The 14681-nt window shown below is 42.9% G+C and overlaps 2 protein-coding genes across 10 annotated transcripts in view; both read left to right on the top strand.

The window, feature by feature from the left end:
• The window catches only part of hoxb3a (homeobox B3a), an 88973-nt gene that overhangs the window by 33378 nt on the left and 40914 nt on the right, over nt 1-14681 (top strand). For 6 of the 9 annotated variants that reach the window (XM_026326118.2, XM_026326117.1, XM_026326122.2 and 3 more), the window contains exon 2: nt 8890-9276. The exons of 2 other annotated variants lie outside the window; for them this stretch is intronic. The gene's annotated coding sequence lies outside the window, so the exon portion shown is untranslated. Of the gene's footprint in view, nt 1-3629; nt 3721-8889; nt 9277-14681 lie in introns of those variants that run through there. One more of the 9 variants, XM_026326119.1, reaches the window with a different exon arrangement.
• On the top strand, nt 2979-7110 carry hoxb4a (homeobox B4a). The gene is made up of 2 exons (XM_026326137.2): nt 2979-3720; nt 5134-7110. Exons 1-2 carry the CDS (start codon nt 3252-3254, stop codon nt 5433-5435), a joined length of 771 nt encoding a protein of 256 aa, XP_026181922.1. The 5' UTR covers nt 2979-3251; the 3' UTR covers nt 5436-7110.

Raw genomic sequence — 14681 nt, forward strand, 5'->3', positions numbered from 1 at the left:
ATGCACCAGGAGCAGCACCTTGCTCATATATGAATCAATTTCAATTGGATTTTTGCACGGAAGAGATCTGTTTTTTCTGTGTATCAATGATATGCACTTAGAGTAAAATGTAAACTTCCTTTATTCTGGTTTTAATTGAGTTTGCATGTGTTATTTTACTTATGAATTCTTGTTCTTTGTTGTTTTATTATTATTTTTAGGTACTAGATCGATAGATAGATAGATAGATAGATAGATAGATAGATAGATAGATAGATAGATAGATAGATAGATAGATAGATAGATAGATAGATAGAATTATGAAAAAGTTCAGTGCGTGTGAGGGTCAATCACTTTTTAATCCAGTTAAATCAGGCACAGTGCAGCCCATTTACTATACTGAGCAGACATGCTTTCATTCATTCCCTGGTCCATCTATCCTTCAGTCACATCACTCAGAACAATTTTTGATAGGACAGTGTTTCCCCGTGCCAAGCCATCTGTCTTTTCTTTCATTAAGCGCTTGTGTTCATTCTGTTAGAAAGGTCCACGGTTGGAGCTGCCAAGCGTTTTTAAGGATAATTATGACCGTAGCCCTAATTACATTTTGAGCGACTATGACGTCATGAAAAACGGTGTGAGTATGTTGGTTTTGAAGAAAACTTTCGTTTTAAAAGCAGTAGCGAAGAAGTAAATTCACTATAAGAAATATTTCGAATGATAAAAAGCGTGTAAATAAATGTCTGAGGCCTTCCCACTTAAAACAATAATATTAGGCCTAACAACAGAAGTGGGCATTATACGAAAAATAAATGGTAGGCTGTTATTTGATATGATTAAATATGGCGAACGGAATTTTGCATTGCACATGGAAGACCTTCAGTTTTTTAACAAGCTTCATTTCTTTGTTTCGTATTAAAGCCTGAGCAAACAGCAAACAATTTAAACGGGCCTGTGATCCAGCACCGAGCCTACCTCTCTTCCCTTCTGTCCTCACATTTATATCACAGAACATGGTTCTTCTATTTTACCTTCTTTTATTTGCGAATTAGCAGTTTAACCAAGTCTTTGACTTAGAGCAAGTCTTCCAATACTGTAACCTGTTTCCCAGATACCCATCAGCACTGAGCTGGTCAGGGATCAGAGACAGTAAAGATGGATGAAATTATCCGGTGTGGCTGGCAGGGGGTTTATGAAAGCAATAAAAGTCTATCAGCGGTGTAAACCTGTGCCTCCAGAGAGCCACTGTCTTCTATATCTACCCTGTAGATCCGGATTTGTGTAAAAATCATTAAAACAATCACAAATTCGCTTCTAGGGGAGTATATAGTGGATTTATACACGACGCCAGCGATGGATCGTGCACATACTGAATAGGCCTAGCTGCTGTTTTCGTCGCAGTTTTTGATTTGAATTAATTTGGAGACTATTAAAACTGGTAAAAAGGAGAAACGATTGTCTCGTGTGTTTCATTTTCTCCATTAAGATAGTAAATAGTCTACTAATAGTACTATTTATTTAAATACTGTCCTACTATTTTCAGGACATGTGTCTTGGCTATGATGACGCTGAGTTGATCCTTCCTATTGTTATATCTATCGTGTCTATTCGCCTCCAAAGTGATGAGGACTCAAAAAAATTTCTACATTTCATTTTTTCGATCATAAACCCGGGTCGCAGTTTTAAAGGCTAACTCCAGCTTGAACTGGACTCTTATTTATTATTTGTCTTTTTGAAAAATGATGCGGCCGCCTTTACTGTTCTAAGAAGGCGCAGTGGGAGTTGTTTGTGTGTTTATGTGTGTGTAGGTTAGGTTTCGAATTAGAGGCGGTCAATTTTCTGCAAACACAGGCCTTGGATATCTCCATCACCTTGGTTGTGTGTCTGTGTGTGTGCAAATGTTTAATCCTCCTGATAACACAACAGGAAATCCCACCTGCCATCTATCTGCCATCCACCTGCCATCTAGAGTGTTCTACCCGCTCTGTGTGCTGTAGTGCTATGTTTTATAGTACATTGCATTCTGTTTGCGTGTTGTCTTGAAGCTTAGGACACACAAAGAAATGACGCAGATTAATGCACAGGTTTTAAACGGCGTTTTCTAAAACGTGCCCGGTGATTATTCGAGGAGAACAGTATGATTATTGTAATGCAATATGCTGTCTTCACAAGTTCAAGTCTTTGTTTTCATTTTGCTGTGTGTGTCTGCTTTATGACAGCGTGTTACGGGGCAGTGTGCGCTGTAGGAGGACAAAGAGCGGTGTTCAACAATGCAAAACTCCAGGGCAAACAGTCTGCACGGGGTTGTTATTACAGTGGTTTTATATCAGAACATATAAATTGTGTTCATTCATACAAGGCAAAAGGCGACTCTGGCTGAGCAGGAATCGCAATGCACGAGGAGCAAAACGGCTTAAAAAAAGAGACTCGTCCTTAATGCAAAGCTCTGCTAGTGATTTAGGAGGCAGTGTAACCTGAATTAGTTGATGAATTTTCTATCGATCCTAAACAAGCTAGATTTATCTCTGACACGGTGCTGCTGCTGGGTGGCGGCGCAGTAGCCGGCCAGGCCCCTTTCCCACTCCCCGTTATTAGAGATCTAAAAAGAAGAGAAAAAAAAGAAAGAACAAGCCTTTTTCAGACACAGCCAAATATATACACAGAGGGTGGTGCCGGTGCCAAGCACTTTCTTTATGCTGCTTCTTTTTCTTTTCTGTCTAAATTCCACTTGAACTTCCAGATTTATAATCTTAGACGGGTTCGTTTGCAGTAAAGGAGGACTGTGAAGCGTACTGCAGGCTCCTCTGTTCATGTACATGTTCCCCGACGCGGCCTCAGCTGGAGCCGAATGTATTTCAAGCGTGTCGGACGCGTTGTATTATTGTTTGGATTCTCTGCATGCTCAGGGCGGCATGCATGCCGTCATGTAGGCCCGAGACATGAGGAGAGAGCAGGGCATAAAGAGAGTGTGCGGGGCGGGGTAGCTGGGGGAACAGGGGAAAGTATTGTAAGACTGTGAATGCCCACAAACTGAGGCCATATGATGATGCGCGTGCGGGGGCTCAGTGTATTCTCCCATTTCCTTATCCGGGGTTTGTCCTGGAGGCGTGCCATTGGCCGGGTGCCGTCACGTGGCCTCTTAACTTTCTTCACTTGACAGAAAAGTAGGAGGGTTTAACTGAACAGGAATAACCGAAGAGTAAAGGGATGAGATATAAATTTTAGTTATATATTTTCCGAGTAGGCTGAATTCCACAAAAAGCCTGAAATTAATGGCCATGAGCTCCTATTTGATCAACTCCAACTATGTGGACCCGAAGTTCCCACCGTGCGAGGAATACTCACAGAGCGACTATCTGCCCAGCCACTCTCCGGACTACTACAGCTCTCAGAGGCAGGAGCCTGCCGCTTTTCAGCCGGACTCTCTCTACCACCACCGCCAACATCACCCACACCACCACAACCACCAGCGGCGAGCCGAGCCGCCGTACACGCCGTGCCAGCGCGCAGGGCAGCCCGCGTCGGTGGTGATGTCCCCTCGGGGTCACGTCCTTCACCCGTCCGGGTTGCAGACCACCCCAGTCCCCGAGCAGAGCCATCGCTGCGAATCGGTTACACCCAGCCCGCCTCCACCCCCGTCTTGCGGCCAAACGCCTCACAGCCAAAGCACTTCTTCCCCCGGGAGCACTCATAAAGACCCGGTTGTCTACCCCTGGATGAAGAAAGTCCATGTAAACATAGGTAAGTGCTGCATGCAAACTTCTTTCTCTCTCTCCCTCTCCCTCGCTGCGCTTTTATGCCTGCAGTTGGAGCCCATGCAGTCAGCTAGGTGTCCACTGTCAAAATCTATGGCTTCCCCTCACTCTTTTCTGTTAGAAGTAGAAGAGTAGCCCTTGGGTCGAGATTTACGATCGTCTGTTTGCAGGGCCAATATAATTACACCCTCCATAAATTTTTATTACACCTCTCCGCTGAGGTGCCTTTTGAAGTCCGATCTTAGGCTCGTCTGCTCTAATTCCTCGCCTTATGACAACTCAGACCGAGCCCATAAGTTAGCTTTTATGCTTTGGTAATTTGATTTTAAGTGGTCGGGTTGTATAAACGGTGTACTTTACTCTGTCGAGCCTTCCTTCCCCACTTCTTGTTCCAGGGGAGGGAACGTTTTATGGCAGCTGAAATATTCATGTTTATGGAGCCGGCCATAAAACACTAATGTAAACCCGAATAGCTCCAGTCTATTATGGCTTCTCTGTAATGTTATAATAGACTTGCTGCCTATTGCGGTTTGGGATTATCGGGGTGCATGTTCGAGCGGCGGCAGAATGTCACTTTTGCACAGTCACCATAATGAATGCTGCTTGCTGGACAAGGAAAGCTATTTCGTTTTAATCTTTGTCTTTGGACCTGTCCTCTCTTCGGACACTTTGGACTCAGTACGTTATCTACCGTGTCAATGTAGCTTTGCGATTTGTTTAACCATTATTCAGTCGACCATTCAGTGCCGTCGTGTAGCTGCTGCACCCCCACCACCACCATCAGCCATCAGCCAGTTTATAGATATCCATTGCTACCAACCGTGGCATGTGTGCATCAGACCATTGAAAGGCAAGAAAAGTGCTCTTTTCATGCTTTCAGATTTTCGGCAGTGCTGTACATGCGGAAACGAGTCAGAACAGCGCAGTTTTAGAAACCTTGAGATGCAGCCATGGCCCCGATTTGCTTCCAAATCACAACATTTGCCGCCGCCGGCCTTAAAATGACACTTGTTCTAAAACTATGTTCTAAAATGCAGAGTCTACGACAGCAGACGTGGTGCGCAATAAGCGGGTTCAGTTGTAGCAGTTGCATTTGGGAAACCAGAAAACACATTTGTTGTAGAATAAAGGAGGACTGCAGTTACTTTTTGTTACTGTCGTCCAACCCCGTGGCCATGTCTTTATTTGTTTTAGATGTATGCTCATAATGTCACTTTTGACTTCCTGTGCCTGTGCTATTTTCACTTTCACAAGTTATCAGTAGAATTACCTCCACCTTAATAAGCCATTTAATCATTATTATTATTATTATTATTATTATTAATAATAATAATAATAATATTTATGTGAATGCACTGTGGTTCTATTCTTTTAATGTGTTCTCATTGTCCCCCCGCAGTGAGTTCAAACTACACAGGGGGTGAGCCGAAACGGTCGCGGACGGCGTACACGCGCCAACAGGTCCTGGAGCTCGAGAAGGAGTTCCATTACAACCGGTACCTGACGCGCAGGCGCAGGGTGGAGATAGCACACACACTGTGCCTTTCAGAGCGGCAGATCAAGATTTGGTTCCAGAACCGGAGGATGAAATGGAAGAAGGACCACAAGCTGCCCAACACCAAGGTCCGCTCTGGGACAAACAACAACACAAACTCCCAGACACTAGCCGGTTCCCAGAGCCGATCTACCGCACCCTTATAGCCCAGTACTTGTGTGATGTGTGCCCTCCCTTTTCATATCTGATTCCCAAGATAAACACCATGCTTGTAACCACCGCAACCTGCACTTTGGACAGGAATAAGGCTTTTGCTCTGGGAGAAAGTGTGTCCTACGGCGTGTGCGGCCCTGATCTCTGCTGATACCATTATAACATGGCGTTATGACGTGGCAGGGAATGGTGAGGGAGTAATCCCATTCATAAAAAGCGACACGAACAAAAGCAGGCGAAGGAGACTGAAAGAACTGATAAAAATAATACATCCGCTTCTTTGCTTTTTATACCCCCACCTCTCTCTCTCTCTCTCTCTCTCTGTGCTTTTTATATTTTTGTCTTTTTATACTCCTCCATCTTTTCCCCTGTGTGACAGAGACAGTAGCCTGGAGATAAAGTGCCCGCGTGTGTGTGGTTTCTTTCCTCCTTTCTTCTACTCCAGACATTTTTGGTGAAGATGGATCCTCGTTTTCATCTTTAATCATGCCAAACTCGGGATCCATTTGTCATGTTTACTCTGCGGCTACAAAGCAAAGGGGTGAACCGCTGCTCTGCCCATTTACCCCCCCAAACACACAGATGCACATGTAATAAATGGAACTGAAGAAAGTATTCTTACACACACACACACACACACAGACTATACCCACACATGCGCATATCCTTGTATCCAACCTTATAGTAGCCTCCAGTATAACCTCTAAAATGATCCAAATGGACACCAGACTGTTTTCTGTCTGCTGTCATGACGGTTGGTATTTCTGCTTTGTCTAATGACACAATATAGTTTGGGACATTTTGAATTCATTGTTGATTGTGCTTTATGTTGTTTTTGCTGAGAATGACAAGGAGCGTTTATGTGGTCGGTTGGTTGTTCATTTAGTGATGTTGTATACAGACTGACAGGGTGATTAAAGTCAAATGAAGTGAAACTAAGGTATTTTCCACTACCTAGCAAACAGGGTTACTATAGTTCTTAAACAAAGGACATTTTCAGGCTATTCAAACCAAAATCGTGGTACAAATAGCTAAAGAATACAATATAAACGGAGCACTATACAATGTACTACCTATTACCTCAGTTGTACTTATATGCTATATATTTTAATTTTATTTTTTTTGTCTATTTTATTTTTTTGTGTTCTTAGTTTCTCTCGCTCGTTTTGCTTTTCGAGCTTTTATATTTTTGAAATTCTGTTACGCGTTATTATAATAATTATTATTGCCTGCAATACAAAAAGTGCTATTCGTTTATTGTATGTGGAGAATTAAAAAAATGTAATTTAATTATAAGCAATTGTTCTAGCCAAGGACATTCAGAAAAATTTGTTGCATGTCTGGTGTTAATGGTGTTGATTTATTTTTTCCTCTATCACCTTTTCTTGGCACATTAAATGCGCGCACACTTCCCTTTCCTCTTTGCTTCCCCTGCTCTATTCTTTGACTTTGTGCCACTGTCTAGATATTTTATTCTGAAAACGTCTTTATTATTTTATTTACATTCCAAAGACCAGTTTCTATCGTTATGGATGGTGATAATATTAATATTGTTATATTGTTTAACATGTGTTTCCTCCCCCGATATGTAAGTTGCTCCTTTCTCTGCTTCCGTCTACCTTATATGTAAATAGTTCATAGAAATTTAAATAAATGACTGAAAATGATCGTTTTCTATCCTCTTCTGTCTGTTCCTGTCCTAAAATTGTGATTTGGTGACTTTTACGAATTTCTGTTTTACTTTGTGCTTTATTTTACTTTAGTCAACACTTGCACGTTGTAATTGTATAATTTCCCTTTGGTTTTTAACAGCAGAGCAAAGACGCTTCCTTCTCTCATCCGAGTTGTATGGTGAAGGGCGTATTTAAATTACACACACAGTCTTCTACACAATAAATAATTTCATTTCAGTGTTGGTTTTGCCTACAAACACACAGCGACCTGTCTTGAGAAATCAGGAGCCTGCGATGATTAATCTGTCCCAGCCGTGAGTGATCTTGGTACATTACGTCCCGTAATCTCGTTTTAAATCACAAACCGTCCCTCCGTTTCACTCCCGTTCTCCCGTTAATTTAACGGCTGTTCATAGGCGCTTGCACCGGCCCGACATAGATTATGGGACACCCCACCCCCCCCCACCCCCGCCTTCCTTTCTCTTTCAGTTCTGAAGCAAAAAAAATTAAATAGTTTCTCGGTTCGAGGTCTTTTAATGCTTTAATGAATGTAATTTTTGTTAGTGTTCTTCCCTTCTCTCTGTGTTTTCTGGATCGGTGCTATGCACGCATGTGTGTTTTATTTTTTATATATTACGAAAAGAGAGCGGGCCGGCGCCATAGCTCAAACCCTGACAACCAAATAGATAATCAACAAGACGAATGGCTTCTTTTGTAAGGCGCGGCTCCCGTATTAATTTTCATTTTCTTTTCTTAGAGCAGGTATCGAAAAATACAGAGCAAGACGGGGAGAACGAGAAAATAGCATTCCTCTCGATGAACTTTAAACAAAAAAGTGTGCCCCCAAATTGGTCCGCTCGTATTCCTCGGCCCAGAGAAGATTCTCTATTACTTGTTGGTTGATTTCTCCCTGGGCCTCTTGCCACAGAGACTCCAGCTGCCCATTTATCTGTTTTCTTCATATTTATGAAAGGTTCCTCCAACGTAAAAACCGCCCTCCTATCAAACTTATACCTAGAGCTACTCAAACAGACAAACGCGCTCAGCCAGTGTGCAGAGCCGTACTTGGCGACCACGCGCACGGGCTTGTTTCCACATTTCATTACTCTAACAATAAACAAATAAAAAATATACATTTATAATAAATAACCACTCTGCTCCAGCGTGACTGCAGGCCTTTCCACGCCACTTTAACCATTAAGAATGAGCATTATCTTCTGATGAAACGGAGCCACACATATATTTCTCTTCCTATGTTTTCACTGCAGCTCCGTATAAATCCTCAGACTGTATAACTCCTCCTCACACAGGATTATATTTGTGTTCAAACCTGTGATTTTCGCTGCATGACAATTGTTCTATATTGGACCATCCAAACAGACACCCTCTCTCCAGTATCCACACACATGCTCGCACATGTGTGTCTCCACAATAACCCCTAAAGCCCCTGAGCACTTGCAGTCCGAGGTGAAATAAATGAATTTGCGTGCAGGGTGACATCACGCACAATAAACTCGAGCAAGGAATCCTAATTCTTTTTAGCCTCCTTTATCAGCCGGGGCCTTCTGCTGTTTCTGTGAATGGAAGCAGATCTCTGAGAGGGTGCCCCCACCCCCTCCACCCCGCAGAAAAAGTTCACAGCCATTATTTTCTGGACAGGACAGAAGGGACGGCACCTCAAGAAAAATGCGAGGATTATACAAGAAAAATCATTAATCACTTGTTCTTCTTTTAACACTTCTTCTTCTTTTTCTTCTCTATTGTCATCCGACAGCCACACACAAGACCCCTTCTGCTAGGAGAGAGAGAGGGCAAGGAAAAGAGAGACAGACAGAGGGGAAGAAAAAGAAGACATCTTGGAAGACCTTGGAAGACACCCCCTACTCCTTCTCACACACACACACACAGACACACGCACACACACACACACACGCACACACACACACCTTCCTCACACACATAAACAATCGTACATACACCTCCCCTTCCCACCCATCAGCAAGCTATTTTTTACACCCCACAAGTATCCTACCATAAGAAAAAAAAAACTTTTTCTCCCTCATTGCAAATCCCTCCAAAGAAACTTCATCAAACCAGTCAGAGAGCCTTCACGGCGCAGGAGAAGATGGCCCAGGGGTCGCTGAAAGTGGTGGCGTCTAAGGTAAGAGTCATGGGAATTTCATTTCGTCTCTTCTTTCCTGTAGTTGGTTCTCTTGCTCCTCTGTCTGATGGCTCGGTGGCGCTTTTATGGTTTTATTGCCCCTTGCGCATTTGGCGAGATCAGGCGAAAGGGGCATTTATGGCCGTGGGGGCTTTCAGTTTAGCGCAGGGACATTTGGAGCAGTGTGTTTGTGTTGGAAGGCGTGTGAGAGTTTGTTTGCATGTTGTGTGCAGGTACAAGTAACGGGCTACTGTTTTCTCCTGAGTTTGTGCAAATGTTTCTTTCCCCTCTTTGGTGCGGTGGTGTCACTTTTGTAACTGTCCCTCATGAGACCTGTCGCTTCTTGAGCATGTGCTGTGCGTCAAAACGGGCTTTGTAGTTATAGTGAGGCAGTTCTATTTTGTTGTGATTTTTAGATTCAGCAAAACGCATTTTCAAATTATAACGTTTCTGTGATGCTGCCCGGCTACGAACGTAATGCAGTCGCGAATACAGACTCATAGTACTCCAAGTGCGTTAATGTATGACAGAATGACGCATGTGAATAATTCCTGGTCCACCCGGAGCTTATTGTGCATTTTGTCTTGACTACGTTTCTGCGGTTATAAGTGTGGCTGTGGTCTAGGCCTGTAGCTTTTAATGAGATGCTGATGTATATGTGTGTGCGCGTAGGTTTGTGCGCGCGCTTCTGTTTCTGGCCAGGTGCAAACAGGCTACAGAGACTGAACAGAGAATATGAATAATACGGCGCTCTGTTGGAGAGGGGGATGCAGGGAGTGGGCGAAAGAGAAAAAAATTAAAAGAACTGGGGGAAGCGCTGCTTAATGGATACTCTCTCGGTCGCGCTCCAAAACAATTTACCTCGAAAACAAACGATCTGTAAGGCTTTCCAGATGAACTGCGAACGATCGCCGGTCGCCGTGAGCTCTCAGGCCTCCGATATTTGCTGAACCGAGCAGTAGTGGCTTCACTCCTATTTGACCCCATCAGAAATCAATCTTTCCCGGATTAAAAATAAAGGGCCGCGGTTCTGGTCAAGGGGCTCTGGGCCTCTCATGGGGACGCAGGGCATGGCGTGATTCGATGCGTGAAGTAAGAGAAACAAATGGAAGAAATACAAGCGGCACATCTTGGAGAAAAGGCAAAGAGGGAGCGTTGGATGAAGGAAAAATCGATGGTCATGCAGGAGCGACGGAATGGCCAAGCTGCGGCCATAGAGGGTTCAACCAGGGGACACGTTTTTCTGACCGATGAGGTCCACTGGCTATAAAGCCAGAGGCTGACCCCCTCCTCCCAAACCTACACTCCACACCACTCCTGCCCCCACCACTTCTGGCCCCCCTTGACCTCGCTAGGCTGCTGCTAGGCTGCTGGATCCTCCACTCCCTCGGACATTCCCAGACCTCCGGGGCCCCTGGACCACTTTGTCATAACAGTCAGAGTTCAGGGCACTGTAACCCGGGGGCACAGCAGCGATATCTCCACTCCCACACCCAGACAGACAGACAAACCTACAACCTAAGCAGGGATCAGCTACAGGCCACATAAATTGAGTTAGGTGGATTTGACTTGAGGCTGAACGTATAAAAATCATTTAGAAACACGTGGTTTGGTAGGAAAAGGCCAGTCAACCCTGTTAGGCTGAAACAGAACAAATGGAGTCTGATGTGGACACTATTTGTACAGCCTGGGATCTTTCTGTAAACACATCATGCCCCTCCTTATTGCCTGCTGAAAAGCTGCTGTGCAGCTTTTTTAACTTTTAAGGAGGCCTGTTCCAGCCATGTGCTGCTCATGTTTGACATAAATAACGATATTTATACTAGTGTTATAAAATAAAATGGCATAGAATGCTGATCATTTTCTAGTAAAAGCATATGTTGTTCATTGAGTTACATGAGGTACCAGTGCTGGGCGGGGCTGCTGTTCATTTTCTAGCATGGTAACCAGACCCACAGCTGGGAGGGGTGTTTGGGAGTCGCCTTTATTAATCAATGAGACAATGCAGTGGTCAGTGTGGCTCCACCGTGGTCTCACTGGCATAAATGTTTCTTATACACACGCAGTCTCATCATCTTTGATTCACATTTGACCAACACAGATATTCTCACATCATGTGCACTGGGATGCATTATCCATCTACAATGTCAATCTAACTACAAATATATTTTTATTTTCATTTTCATTTTCAGACCATGAAGTGCTACTGTCAAACCAGTGCTTCAGTGTTGTTTCTTCAGTGGGACTATCTGTTCTTAGAAACAGACCTGTGACTTTTTGTTTATCTGGCCTCCACACCACTCCTCTTTTCAAATTACAGGTCTTACAGCATTACATTACAGCATTAATAAGCAAACAGAGTTAAGATACAGGTCAAGCATGAGAGAAATGAATCAGTAGTGAAAAACTGCAGGTTTAGTGGCCACCCCACCCTAACAATAGAGCAACATATATTCTTCCAATTAAAAAAGATCAAGAAACTGGACAAATGTTGTCCAAAACCCTTATGAAAAACTGCTTTGTGATTCTACACACAATATAAAACACCTCATCTGTAATATATCTGCATGCACTTTCAAACAAATTTCTTTCAAACACTTCAGTGAAGTCTTTTCATTTTTTCAAATTACAGTTTTTATATTTGAATTATCAGAGTTATTTCAACATACTTACATTGCCCATCTAATATCTCAAACGCTTGGCTCAGGACTCTCCCAGGGCTTCTACCTTTTACATATATTGTGCCAAAGGGAGAGCTACATCAAATATGTCATGTTGCAGTTTTATCAGAATGGGTCAAAATGTAGATTAGATTCATATTTAAACTTTGCACTTAAGGACCTAGTCATGTGCAACACTTTTTTTAAACGATTCCCTCAAACTCTGTATCACACTCATTTGGGTGATTGTCTTTTAAATTATGTTGTGTATTTTTTATAGAGAACAAGTTTTGAGCATGTTTACTACCAGCAGCAAAAGAAGTCTGAGGTTATCAGCATTTTAAAGTTATCTTAACACTAAATGACTTAAAACAACTTTGTGAGACTCCAGTCAGACATAAAGGGATCAAGACTGTGGTTTAAGTCAATATTAAACCAAGTATTAATAAGCAAACAGGGTTAAGATACATGTCAAGCATGACAGAAATGGCCACCCCACCCTAACAGTAGACTGAGCAACTATTCATCTGTCAAATGATGCACATATGAGAGCAGCTTCTTGCAATTAAAACAGATCTGGACAAAGAAACTGGACAAACTTTAGTCCAAAGACCAATGAAAACTGCTTTGTGGTTCAACACACAACATAAAACACAATCTGCTGTAATATATCTGTATGCACTTTCAAAGAGATAACAGTGAACATACTCTCACTAAAGTTGCTTTCTGTGGTTGATGCTGCCCTGTGTAGTTTTGGACAACTGGTGGTGTGGTAGATTAAAATGAGCAGCCTATTTTGTGCTTGGCTAGCAGGTGTATGTGAACTAACAAGCATTCGAGCATGATGGTGACCTAACATACTGGTGACACTGTTTGTTTTAAACCAGCAGTGAAGCGGGACTTGGCATTGCTAGTACTTGTTTGTTGAGGAGGTTTTGGTGGTGATGAGAAACATCTATGCTGTTCTAGGCTGAAAAACACCAATAAGATGCAGGCTTCAAACAAAAATAAGACAACTGGCAGAAAACACATTCATGATATGAGAAATTCAGGTGATAAAATGAAAAGGAAAGGTTTACCCCATAATTATTAATGGTGTAGTTTTGCTCCTAATTAATTTATAGGGAAAGGCGATGCTGTAGTTCTTAAAGTTTCTCAGCCTGAAACACTGAATGGAGTAAATCTAATTTCTTTCCTGATGCAGGTTCATTAAAAACACGCTTGTTAAATTAAAACTCCTGCTGCTGTGTTGCTGAATAAAAATCCACGGAGCTCTTACTTAGTGAAAGCACACATTACTTTTTACAATTTTAAGTCTGTGTCTGCGTCTGTAGGTTGATAGGGATTGTTTTTTTTCTGCAGCTTTATCGCTTGCGCTGACGCTTCTCTTCCTCTAAAAGGAGATTTGTTTTTGTAATGTTACTGGGATTAGCACTTAAATAAGTGTGAAGTTGAAGCATGTATCAGAGCAGGGGCCAGGCCAGCAGATGTGAGCTTACTCTGATTCGACCGGTGGTTTACACAGAAGCTGCTTTCTGTTTTACAGTCTGCTGTCACTGAGATGCGTTGAGGTCTAGAGCAGCTGATGGAACTGATGTTTCAACAGCAGCTTTGGACAGGAAGCTGCGAGCCTTCAGGGTTCACAGCGCACACCTAACCGTGCATGTGGATGGGTATGCAGACACTATAACATACAGGAATCAAATAAGAGTCCTCTCTCTATGCGTGTTTACTGACCAGCAGAAGCTACACACACACACACACACACACACACACACACACACACACACACAGACTTAAAAACAACAGTAACACCAGTTTCTCTCTCGCTGGCTCTGAGAGTCTCGTGGTGGTTTTCTAATTGCCAGACAAATCGCCCGCGCGTTTTTTTCTTTCCTTGCTCTCTCTGCAGCCGAGATGCCGAAAAATGTATTATTCTGGAGTGAGCGAGGAGCCGAGGAGGTCAGTGTGCAGGCGCGCGGGCGGCAGGAGGAGGTCGTCACTAGAGATATATGGCTGCCAGGCTTTTACTGCACCGCCTGTGTGTGTGTGTGTGTGTCAGCCATTTAAAAGCAGACGTGTTTTAAGCATTAAAAACAGCCAAATAATAGTTGCCAAGCTGCAACACGCGCGTAGCCTACACAATTTTTTAGGTCAGACTGTTGTAAAGCTGTGGTATGGCAGTGCCAATAGGTGAATGAAATAAGTGCTCAAGTCATAATTTTAAACAGTCAGTATTTTAGCTATGATCAAATCCATGAATATCCCAGGACTTGGAAAAACCAACCTGCTAACGTCTTGGTGAAGGCCCATTTAGCTTTTGTTAGCGCTGCTGAGGCTTTTGTTTCAGATTAAGCTCTAAGGGCTCAAGCAAACAATAACAGTTTGATTCCCAACCCAGCTGCTTGATGTAGCCTACTGGGCATTATAATGTCTTATCACTGATGAAATAATAAGAAATACATTTCCATGATTAATAGCAAGATTTTTGTAAATTTCCTTTATTGTAAAGTGATAGGCTTATAGCTGTTTGGCTGCATTATCGAAGATGGTGCATTTAGTGAACGGAGACAAACAGGCCTACATTGTGCTGATCCTACTGTAGTGTTAGAGCACCGCTCATATCCGTTACATGTGAGTGATAAATAGGCTTCAGTGGCCTGTTTGACTAATGGTGGGATATTAGGTCTGCAGCTTATTGATACCAAAGTATTAAACTGTGCGTCTTTGCCTTTTACTTACCAA

Source organism: Mastacembelus armatus, chromosome 8, assembly GCF_900324485.2.
Source record: "Mastacembelus armatus chromosome 8, fMasArm1.2, whole genome shotgun sequence".
Classification (NCBI taxonomy): domain Eukaryota; kingdom Metazoa; phylum Chordata; class Actinopteri; order Synbranchiformes; family Mastacembelidae; genus Mastacembelus; species Mastacembelus armatus.